We start from the raw sequence: 12,500 nt of genomic DNA on the forward strand, positions 1-12,500 counted from the left end.
ACTTTATAATTCTCTTAATAATTTACTTACAGTTCAACTTGGATTTTTAAATTTTGCAGAACTGTATGAGGTGAAAGTGAAACAGCCAATCACCCAAGAGAGCCACAGGGGAAATACTTTCTATTCCAGCAAAAGAAAGAAAATATTACACAAAACAAAACAAATAAAGAGAAGTGGGTTTGTATGACACAGAAAACACAGCAACACAATGAGCTCTGGAAGTGGGCCACCTTTGGGTTCCACCCAGTGACCATTGTAAATGTAAGCATACGAACACTTTGCTCCAAAACAGTGTCCTTCATGCAACTCGCAGCTTTCTCCATCAGACATTTTAAGCCAACGACATTAGAGAGTACAGCTTTAGAAGTAAAGAACAGACAAGTCAAATTACAGTTTTAACAAGTTCAGCTTTAGTACTATAGCTTATAGCACCAAGACTTGACCAAAAGACAGACACTAAAGAATACGGGTAAAGTCTGCTTATAAATTTCTCAAGGGTGTACCAGAGTTTTTTTTTCAGTCACTTATCTTTATAGCATGGTGCCTTTAGAGGTTTACTTGATCTTACATGTTTCCAGTCATATTTTCAGTCTGAGTGGTCGGGATGCAAATCCTACCATGTCTTTCTAAATTAAATTAAGCCACCACGGTCCTTAGATACTGTTTGTTTTCAAAGAGACTATTGCCTAGTCTTGCAAATCAAGTCCTTTCACCAGTTTGATTCATTTCTATTGTTTCTGTCACAGGCATGTGTTCCTTGTGGACTGCTTATTGTGAATAACACCACCAAAATCACTTAGGTTTAGGTTTTGTGCGCAGCATTCACTGGTCTACAGTGATACATTAGCTTTTGGCTTCGGCACTTACTTGCACTTATCTTTAAAACAGACCACTGGAGTACAGTGTACAGGATAAACCTGGAGAACATTCCGGAAACTGCTACACAATGGAGCAGAAACCCTTACGAGGGGAGAGTTCTGAAAGACAGGGCTGCACAACAGAGCATTTCTTAACTGCTAGCAACAGTACTGGCCTTTGAAACACTGATATCACAGGTGCATAGGTAGGTCTCCATCAAAATCACTTGTTTGTTTTGCTGTGAACACTGACAGATCTCTGACATTCTGCATGATTGTTCTATGGTTTGTATTATTCACATGAGGTAACAAATGTAAATGATTTTGTTTAAAGTCATGTAGCTCAGTCTTTACATAGAGTAATATCATAAACTTCTTATCAGACACCACTACTAGATATAAGGGTCAAAGGTTCGTTGTTTGTATAACACTGCCTGGGATAGGTAAACTGCTTTTATATGCCTCAGCTGGCACGACACACAAAAAATGAAGGACAAATGATGTCATGCATAAAACAGCCTCCACCATACAGCGAGTGGCAAGTGAGCTCTCGCTCACAATCACAAAAAAGCAAGGTATTACCAGTGCATATGTGAGCAAAAGACTCCAAACAGGAGAATCCCCACATACTGGCAGAGCAGCATTTTCCTAAAATGATGGAATCAGACTTAAGCCAATTAGAAAAACACTGTTACGAATGGGTGATAGTGGCTATTACACTAGGCAACTGCATCAACACCAGGCGATTGTTGGCCCAGGACCTACAAGGTTACTGATTTCATTTTTGCTTTAGTCAGGGTGTGGGGGCATGGCCAGCCTGTAGTGTTGAGATAAGGGTCTTGTTTCTCCCAGGCTGTCAGGCCTCATCCCAGACTACCCAGCAAGAGCTATATTCCGTGAATGACCAGGAAACGCACGTTCTTGCCACAGTGTGCACAACACACTCTCGTTGACTGTAAAGCGCTGTGTGTTCTGTCACAGGAAGCCTGTCAACGCTGACGCTGCGCCACAGACCCTCAAGGGTCGTTAATGGAAAGCGGCCACAGCTGTTGATTTTGGACTCCTGTAGTGAAGAAAAAAAAAAACCTCTTTCCAACACTGTTTTCACAACGTTCCACTGTGGTTAGCAACTGAAGCAGCCACCAGGATGGTCAGAACAGGCAGTGGGGTCCTATAGCAGGACAGGCAGCTGGGTGGGACTGCAGATACTTCACCCCACTTCCATTTGGGTTAACACCACACTATAGAGCTGTGACCCAGGCCAACGGCAGCTACAGCTTCCATTTAAATCAACACCACTGATCAGACAGGCCAGTGAAGCCTGACACAGCAGATAGAGTGTCTCAGAGACCTGCAGCTGACTTTTTAAAAAAAAAATGCCTACAAAAGAAGTGAAACATGAAAAAGTAATAACTGAAATACTGCCTACTACTAAGGGGGGGGGGGGACAGTTCTGGGGAACTGTGGTGACTAGTGATAAAAACATCAGTGTGAAGTAACAGGAAGTGAGTTGTTGTAATCCTGCTGCTGGTGGTGCTGAAGGAGCTTTGTTTGCCATCCTTCCACAAGCCTGATCTTACAAAACGGCTCAAACACAACAAACCCATACCCAGCCAGGCATTAAGGCATTAGAAGACATGGCCGAACATACATGTAGAAAAAGGGTCGGCGATGTTGCTCTGCAGGAGCTTTCCATGTGAATTCCACTCTGTGACATTTCTCACACAATCTGAAGTGCTTACCAGCGTGGGGGTGAGACTGTGAATGCCTGTTGGGCTGCAGAATTCTCACAGATCTCCTTTCAGACACACATGACTGTAAAAAAAAAAAAAAAGCTGTGCGAAGGGCATATTCAAATTACAGAAGGACAGGCCCTCTACAGAGTCTCACCAGAGACATGGGCATGGCATCAATCCATGTGATGAATGCAGTACAGTTGTCTTCCAGAGGAGAATGTTTAAGTCATCCAGCTACAATATGGGAGGGGGGGAGGGGGTAAGAGACCTTGATCTACGCAAATCCTGCACATGCTGGAATAAACCAGCACTAGGGAAAAGAACCTGACCTACTTTATCATAAAATCCAAGACTTAATAGGTCAGCTAAAGGGCAGGCCAATGACCAACAAAATCAATGAGAGTTGTCTTCACACACACACTTTCAATTCAACAGGTCCTTCGCAAAAACCTTTGATTAAACATTAGTTTCACTGATGCGTTCTCTCTTTATTGCGACCTTCATTTTGTACAGGCTGTTGTCATAATCTGAATGATTATAACCTAGCTATCTAGGCTAGTTGGTGCTTACTGCATGTTAGAGCTAACTAAACTATATTAGCTGCTAGCCATCTAAATTACAAATTTAGTAGCTAGATAGTAAGCTTAGATAACTAGTTTGAACCACTTCATACACATGTTAAGACTCAAGACAGCTGGCTAAGTGCTGAAAGAGGGGGGAGAAGTAATTTAACTTAGTTAGTGAACATTAGGTTAGCTAAGGCTAACTACATTTCGTGGTGAAACAACTGTACCAGTCAGAGAGCCAGTATTACTAACAGCTAATGTAAATATGGCAAATCGCCCAAAGTCACAATATGGGCAAATATTTTTGAAAAAAAAAAAACATACAACATAGTGTGTAGCTAGACAAATAAAAGTCTATATAAAAAAACGTCTGATCAAACCTTTTGATCGGTCAGTTTCCCTGAAGGCTTCTTGAAAAAGGAGGTTCTAGCCGTGAAAAAATAGTCTTCGGAATCTTCTTCTAAGCTACTGTATCCACTACTCATGGTGCTGTTCCACGTCATTGGAAAGGAAAACTCCAACTTTCAAACTCTGACACATTAAAAGTACGAGAGGAAATGTGCAATTACAAAAAAAAATTAATCCACGAAGAGTTATTATCCAGTGAACAGCACTAAATTATATTGCAATTCCAAACTCATCGGTTATCTTGCGAGGAACTACCCTAACCTAGCTAGCAAACACGTCGTGCCACAACGTGACAGAATATGAAAAAAAAAATTTTTTAAAGCGACCCTCTCCTTACTATGCTCAACACAATACGTATAAAAGACACAAAGCAAGCAATAATTCACATAAAGCTACAAAACTTCCTCAAACGACGTTACCGACAGATCCATTTTAAAGACTTTAACTAGGCAGCTCTCTGCTTGCATTCAAGTGACCAGGGCGTACAACAGAACACACCCACCGGCACACTGGCTGTTTCCTAATGACCTAATCTCCTTTAGATGCTTCCTGGTTAAGCTTGGGTGACGATATTTTCATCCTCACATATCTTCTTAAGAATAAACTATTTTTCGTTTCCACTGCCAACTGTTTATTTTCCACAAACAACAGGTTTAGTTACTTTCACGAATCACAATGCGTGACATGCTTAGTTAAAATATTAAACACACGGATGTATCATTTCCCGTAATTGATGCACCAGTTAGAAAGCGAGTTTTTAGTGTATTTCATCTATTTAGTGACAGGCTGCGCCATTTAAACTACACGGCAATCGGACAGACGACTGAGTTCTAAGCATACTTGTTGTAGCGCGCATGCTCGACTCACACGTGCGCATGAACAGGCTACAAGAAAAAAAGCAGGAAGCGCTCGGGCTTGACCGATAATCTAACCTGTGTTTCTGCATAAAACAAACATATAAAACACTATTGAGTATTATGACATGTCCATACAAGTATGTGCAGAGAGTGTGACAACGATGAGGATGGGGCGCGCTCGACCAGTTTCACAGCATTCTCTTATTTCAGGTCCAGCGAACCAGGGTGCCGCCGACCCTGAGCCATCTGCTCCAGGGGCTACGTGAAGAGGATCTTCAATATGTAAACTATTGTCCCTTCAGCTTCTGGCAAATTACAAACCTTGTTTATACTGGTGGCTTTCTGGATGCCTGTAGATCTGGTTTTGAATCTCCATAAGTAAACCACTCATTTTGGGGGTTAGCTACTTTTGGTCCACTTTGTAATCATCTTAAGAACATGCTGGGTAACCCATTTCCTTAATCATCCTAAGGGAAAGTTGTTCAAATAATTCTGACATGTTTCACAGGATTTTACAGGAAGCCGTTCATCAAAAATACTGCTTTTAGATCAAAGCACAGTTGCTTATTCATTTACACTTTAAAAAGTAAAATAAACATCGAAGCCTAAGCAAACTTTCCTTATCAGTAAGGACTGTGCCATCATAGTTTGGACTATATAACTCCACAGATCACATCTGTTATTGTAAGAGATGAGGGTTATCTTGTATAATAACTTCCAGGATGTACAAGCAGTAGTGCACAAACAGGTTTGTGATTTCAGATGCCTTAAGGGTATTCCTCATGCTCCATTCTTTCTTTCATTTAAATTTTTTTTTTTTTTTTTTTTTTTACTGTTTTTGTTGTTATTGTTACTCATATGTGATAGTATAATAGCCCACCCACTGAAAGCATGTTCACTGTACCCACAGCTTTAGGGTCAAATAAAGGCAACATCTGCAGTGGACAGAAAACTAACCATTCTCCACAAATAGCAGCTTTCAAGGGGTTTGTGGAAGTATAAGCTTTTTTTAAAAGCCAAGAACATGAAGAGGTCCTAAAAATAACCCAGCAGTGGAGGGAACAGCCAAACCATGCAAACCATACTGAAGTTTGGCCCCACTTTGTTCAGGGTCACCCAAACCATCCAGCTGCACATTTGGTGATCGTTGACTTTGCTTTCAATTTTAACTTATGAAATGATTAGCAATTTTAAGCCAATTGAAGTATCACACATAACATAATATCTTTACACTTGCATGTACACTCAAATACACAACAATGTACTAAAATACGTTAATAGTATTCCAAAATGAGTTTCATTAGTTTAAGTAATATAACTTAAACTAATGAAACTCATTTTGGAATACTATTAACGTATTTTAGTACAGTGTTGTGTATTCCTTATATTAAGGAATATAACTGAAACCAAAGTGAAAACCCAAATACTAAGGTGACAGGAAGTCTCTCCCCTAACTCCTTTCAAGCACTTTAGAGTCTAAAAATAGGGTGTGTAAGGCCTTCAGGTAGTATATGTTTTGTGTATGTATGTGTGTGTGTGTGTGTGTGTGCGCGCGTATTGGGGGTGGGGGGGTGACCTGTGGCCACTAGTCTTTTTGGCTGGGAGTAAGTGGTCTTCATTATACATTACTTACATTCCTTTGTTGAGGAGGTACACTGAGGAACTATGTGAGTTTTAGCATTTACAGGATAGTGAATCAGGAAGCCAAATCTGTTTCCTCAGTCCAGCCCCACAAAGCAATGCCTGTAGCCAGCGAGAGCGCATAGATCACCCTCGTCTTTCAGCACACGCCTGTCTTTGCCCAGCATCTCTTTTGAGGCTGGTTGTGGCACTGAATCTTTGGAATTCTGTGCTGCAGAGACAGTGAGCTCAATATCCACAAATGGAACAGTATTGGACATATCAACATAGTTTTTCTTAATGCTTAACTCCTCCCCCCTTTTTGACATCAAAACACAATCCCAGGACAATTGCTTGTGTGCTTAAATACACAGACTTCTGTGTTTTCTTGTATCAGCGACACTACAGTGTCTATACTGACACCAAATATTACCTACATGTGTGAAGATCCCAATAAAACAGAAAATAATACGTATCTGTCTCATGAAAATGAGCCAGTCTCAGATCAGTAATATCCATGCTCTGCCCATTTCCCTCAGGCATTGGGATCTAGTGTTGCTGGATCTCTCACCTCCCTTAAAGAAGCTAAGAGCGGAATAAAAATACAATGCCTTCTAGGTACCGTAATTCCTGGATAACTGAAAAGACTCATGATCCAAGTTGTCACTATATCACTATGGTAAATTCCATGTTATCTCCAGCACCATAGAAATAAACTTCTAGATCAGGGGTTCCCAAGCTAGGGGTCATGTAATTTACAAATGGAGTCGTCGGAGAAATTCACAACTGTTTTTCATGAACATATACTCTGAATATTACTTTAACTGTGCAGTAGGTGTTGCCGCAATATTTTAAATGTTTAAATTATGTTACATTGAGATTTAGATTTAAATTAGCCACATTAAACTTAAGTGTATGTGTATGTGCTATTAGCGGTTGTCTGTTTTGGTACTTTGAATGTTGCTCTAGCATAGCAGTTCAGTAATAAAACAGACAAATTTCTTCATCCATCTACCTTGGCTAGCTCCTCAATAGTACAGAGACTCAAATTAAAAGGAACACTAAAATATGCCAAAATATTCCTTAAATATGGAACTACAAGGGTGATAGCAAATACAAGGAGAAGCCAAAGAGAAACTGTCTATGGCAGTCTCTTTTCATTGAAGAGAACATGTTACAAAATACAAGCTGACCCTTGCCACTAGACTGGTAAATGAGTGCAAGGAATATCCCTTTGTTTATTAGTTGTCATTTATATTATACATTACTGGCATTTGATAAAATGTTTAAATGTAACAGTAGTCCTAAATTTTGAATCTGGAATTTTAAAAAAATTAGGTTGGATGAAAGGCTTATGGTCCCAGAAAATGTTTAATGCCTATTTGGGGACATTTATCCAAAAAGATCGGAAACCCATGTAGACGCACTATATGCGTGGTTGGAATATTCAGATAATAATTAATGTACATAAGCCATATTTACTCAGTGTTGTATGATTCTACCTATAACCCACTCTTGGGATTGCTTGACTTTCCAGTTTAAATAATCCAGTGCAGATAAAAATCACTCAATTTTTTTCTCTCTGTTCATATTAAATTTGTAAAATTCTTTCAGACATCACGTGAGCCTCTGACCTTGTCATTCTGAAAGATGAATTCATGAAATTATTGTTCAAAGAAAGCAGCAACAGACAGTGACCTAAGCGACTGAGATCCAAACCCCTATTAAGCTTTCCCAAAACATAAACAGAAACACACACAGAGCTCAGTGTGCACTACCCAGGGAGGCTCCTGAGATGGAAATCATAGGTCCCGAAGCCAAATCCCACAGACCCAGACAGCCCGTTAAGACTAAATATAAGGTAACCAAAACCACAGCTAGCTGTTAACACAAAAGGCAGCAGAAGAGCAAATGGAGTCCAGGACACGTTCCATCTTGCCTTGTGGTGAATAGAGGATCAGAGGGCCATTGTGGCCTTAGAAACTACCTGTCTGCCAGTCTACAGTCTGTAATCAGCAGCAACACAGAACAGGTTTAAAAGCCTATGTGATGTTGTGAAGGCCAAACATGAAATGAAAGATTCCTTGCCAAATGCACTTAGTCCATGGAAGCCTCTGTAAACAAAGGCGCTCATTCAAACACTACAAATTAAACAGTGCTGATTTGATCTTATTTTCCAAGAGATGAAGGTTGAAGGTCATAAAGGTCTGTGTTACAAATAACAAATTTAATTTTCAGCGAATGTTCTTAAGCCCTTTACAATAGCCACTATTATTCTAAAATAATATGCTTGCATGAATCTACTGAATAGGTAGGCCTTGTAACATTAGTCCTAGTATTTATTTGATAGTGCTGACTGGAAAGCTTTTGCAATTGTTTAGTCTGATGGATAAAAAAAAAACCTACCACTATACAGTACAACATGCAAAACTGACAGTCCTGTTGTTTACTTAATCTGAAATACTGTAATAACAGGAATTCCTGAAGAAGGACATTAGCGGTTGTTCTCTTTGGAATATGTATTACTGGTGGCTGAGTTGACCTTCAGGTCAACTCTTAAGGTGAAGAGGTAGAAATTATCCTAAATTCCACTACTTAGCAGTTCCTAGGAACATTCATTATTACACCTAAAGATTTGTGGTTTACAAGTATGTTCCAAGCCAAACATATTGCAGGAAGCCAGCTAAGGTTCCCGGTTCTGTGCTTGAGACAGGTGGATGTGGTGAAGGCTGGTAGCAATTACCAGTGCTTGCTCATTCATGCCCAGTGTGGCTGAGTTTAAATTTCAGTGGACAAGCATTTTATTACTGTTTAATCTAAAAGTCGCTATAGCTGCCTTCAACTTTGTGCCTGCCAGTCAACTCTCTAAGTGAAATTACCCTTTCTCTGTTCTCTGTTTGTTCAGTCAGCTCTTTCTCCTTCTCGTACTGTGTTGCAAAATCAATATGTGAAGCTAAAATGGAAGAAAGAGCTGTACAAAAGTTAGGTGACATGCTTAGAGCATGGTATTCTACTCTAACTCACTTTGAATTGGCTGAATGGATGACAGAGCCCAGTCTAAACCTGAGGTCCGAGACCTACTCCGAGGAGATGAGGGTTGGTGTCGCTCAGACATTGTGGCAGCTGTGTGAATTATGCTCACAGGCTCTGTCCCCCCAGTGAGGTCAAGGGAAGATGCAGTGCACATAGGTATTTTTAGGGCTCCCATGGCAACAGTGGAGGTGTTTAACTTTCCCACCGACGAAAGAAGCAGGAAACATGCAATATCAGATAGACCTTGGAATATGCAAATAAGGATGAGTTAGACACCCCAACAGAGTTATGTTTTACTAGGTAATTGATACAATACCATGATACAATTTCATATTAAACACTAGAAGTGTTTAATGCCAAAAGGTTTTAAACCTCTTCTAAAAAATCTCTTTGAGGAAAGCTTTCTAAAGTTCCTGACTGCTTGTTTTTAAAATCTAAGTTGATGTTGACTATTTATAATCCTGTAAAACTGTAATGGTCCATGGACAAGCAGATGTGTGCATTTAGATACAGTTTCATTTCAGTTTGTGGGTGAATGTGTGCATGTTTGCACAAGCGTGTGTGTGTTTGTGTGTATGTGTGTGTGTGTGTGTGTGTGTGTGTGTGTGTGCATGTGTGTGTGTGTGTGCATGTGTACGTGTGCATGTGTGTCTGGGCCAGAACAAATTCTGTTGTGTCACAAGCTTCCTGTGGCTGTTTCCTAAAGGGAAACTCGCTCTTTCCTGCATCTGAGCGTTTGGACCTCTCCTCTGAATTATATTTGCACCTTTGCTTCTGTCTGGGCCTCTAATAACTGTGGCTGCCATCAGCTCCCAGATAGTGACAGATAGTGACACAGTCAGTTCCTTAGCTCCCCAGAGAAGGAAAGACTTTATAGGTTTACAATAACAAAAAAAAGCTAAAGGCTTCATAAAAGCCAGGTCAGAGGGGATGTCAAAACACAGAAAGAGCTATGTATACCAAAATAAAAATGTAGGAATCTGAAGGTTTTGATTGCTTTGTTTACAGTTTAATGTTTCCAGAATCCACTGCAAACGCTAGAAATACTAGGAAAGTCCTTCAAAATGTATGTGTGTGAGCAGAGGTGGTAGACTTTCATCCTGAAGGCTCGCACTGAAGGGTCTCTGTTTTTCTATCTCTCTCAAAAAATACAAAAACAAAAACAACCAAAAACAAAAGACAAGGAGCCTAATACCTCACACACACATACATTAACAAACAAATGCTTGCACACACAAACACATTACAAGCCAACACACTGTAGCTGATACACAACCACTGAGTATTCCAAAGCACTGTGTATTGCAAATCACTGTGTATTCTAAATGTTTCTACTTTTTTGTAAATATAGATACTTATTGCTATACAAACTTCTTTCATTCCAGTCTCTGTTTCCACATCTGGATTAAAAGTAAAGGAAATCAAGGCAGAATTACATTCACAAGTACCTAAATCTAAAGATAAAATCACACTGCATTTATATTTATCTAGCTTTTCCACACTGAAACCCCACTAAGCAGAACTGGTTTAGCATGAATGCCACACATACTACACCAAATAGGCAAAACACACAACAGGCAAGCAACGTCCACAGAACAATCACACAGTCACATGCATACCTAATCCTTGGTCAGTGAGAATGTTCAGTTTTGCAGGCCTTTCATTTCATGTGAATGTCTTTTCAGTAAGCCCATGGGAGAGGGATACAGCTTTACTACCTTACTATTGAAACGTCCTGTTTCTGAAAACAGCCATTGTTAATGTAGCTTTGGAAATGAAAAAGATACACTGGAGTGTGTGTGTGTGTGTGTGTGTGTGTGCGTGTGTGTGTGCGTGTGTGTGTGTGTGTGTGTGTGTGTGTGTGTGTGTGTGTGTGTGTGCACGTGTTCTTATGACACTAAATAACAGGTTAGCATCCTGCAGCAGTAGCCATGCACACATTACAGAGAGCAGAGTTTAACTGTAGGCTCAGGAAGGACAGTAATTGCTATGGTCAGATCTAGAGATGACACATAGCTTATACCAACCCATAGAAGGAAAACCATGACTACATTTTTAATACTACTATGCTAAATAATACTAAAAAAGTGCTAAAAGCTTTCTCCAAAATTGAGGTGTTTTCTGCCAATAAAATAACATTGTATTGTTGAGTGAGTCAATGTTAATTAATATGTTCCATCAGTTATAATGACAGTGCATTACCACCTTCTAGGTATTAATTTGGAGCCCCCGAATTGTTGTTTTGGCTTTTACTCCCCCTTGTGGACACTCTCAGTCACTACTGGTAAAATACAGAGGAAAGCACTTTTGTCTACAACTTGGCAATTCGAAGCTAGTCACTTAGAACATTGTATAAACATCTGAACCACAGATTTGTGTATATGGTCATCATACACAAACACACACATCTGCACCCAAACCCAACTCACACTGTGTGAGGACTGGTTGTTGTTGAGGTGGTCTTGGGCAAGGACACTGAGTAGCCCATCACTAGGAGATCCATTCGGTTGACAGTCAAGTGTCACCAGGTCACGACAATGAGCATGACATGTGTACTTACAACCTGCAGGAGAGAAGAGGAGAGAAGAGTAAAAAATTCCCTCATTTATATCACCAAACAGACCTCACATATAACACAAACAAATGTTACATGTGCATTCATCATCGATAACATTAAGTCCTTAGGGAGGCTTTGCATAATAAGCAAATGATGTACTGAAAGCAACGATGCCGTTCATGCCCTCTTACTCAGTCACTTACTGCACACATTTTGGAGGGTTCTGCTGGTTTGCACTTGCAATCAGCATTGCTTCAGCAAACAAATCCAAGATGGCTCAACAAATGAAACGTAGTAACTTTTCAGGAAACCGAAAAATCTTAATGAGTGGTGTGTCCTTGATAGTTTGACAGGAGTCTTGTGTAGCAGTTTTTCTCATTACAGATGATGCATGAGTAGTCGGGCCCAGAATGAGAGCCTTGGGAGTGGCGCATCTGTCTGGGGTCTCCCCCTGTGAACAGGGACTTGTGTATCCCAGTCCTCACATCACCTGTTCTTTCAGGTCATTAATCATTTGCATGGGATGTATAAAGTCATAGTGCAGTACTGGTAGTGACCAAGGCTTCAGGTTGATGAGACCAGAAGTCTACCAGCAATACTGTGGGTGCAATGTGAGTCTCAAATCATGCACGTGCACCCAGGCTAGGACTGTCTAATACTGCAGCTAATGCGTCCACTGCATATTCCAGTAGACTGTATCTGACAACAACTTTTCAGGCATGCCAAGCACAAAGCAGATTTGTCGACATATGTCAGGCAATACAAACATGAATTAGTCTCTTAACTCTTAGTAGTGCATCTTTCCCGAGCATAAGCTTCGCGCAAGCCCCTCCCACAGTATTGCTCAATATTCCAGCCGTAATATT

At 40.3% G+C, this 12,500-nt stretch overlaps 1 protein-coding gene across 5 annotated transcripts in view; it reads right to left on the reverse strand.

Annotated features, from left to right (window-relative positions):
• LOC113573547 (ras association domain-containing protein 3) overlaps positions 1–12,500 on the reverse strand; it is a 37,223-nt gene that overhangs the window by 14,532 nt on the left and 10,191 nt on the right. For 3 of the 5 annotated variants that reach the window (XM_035528416.2, XM_081723069.1, XM_081723073.1), the window contains exon 2: positions 11,507–11,640. In XM_035528416.2, the coding sequence (XP_035384309.1) occupies positions 11,507–11,640 (134 nt within the window). Of the gene's footprint in view, positions 1–2,599; positions 2,619–3,539; positions 4,330–11,506; positions 11,641–12,500 lie in introns of those variants that run through there. The other 2 variants (XM_035528417.2, XM_081723071.1) reach the window with 2 other exon arrangements.

This window comes from Electrophorus electricus, chromosome 11 (assembly GCF_041902795.1).
Source record: "Electrophorus electricus isolate QZ-2024a chromosome 11, ASM4190279v1, whole genome shotgun sequence".
Classification (NCBI taxonomy): domain Eukaryota; kingdom Metazoa; phylum Chordata; class Actinopteri; order Gymnotiformes; family Gymnotidae; genus Electrophorus; species Electrophorus electricus.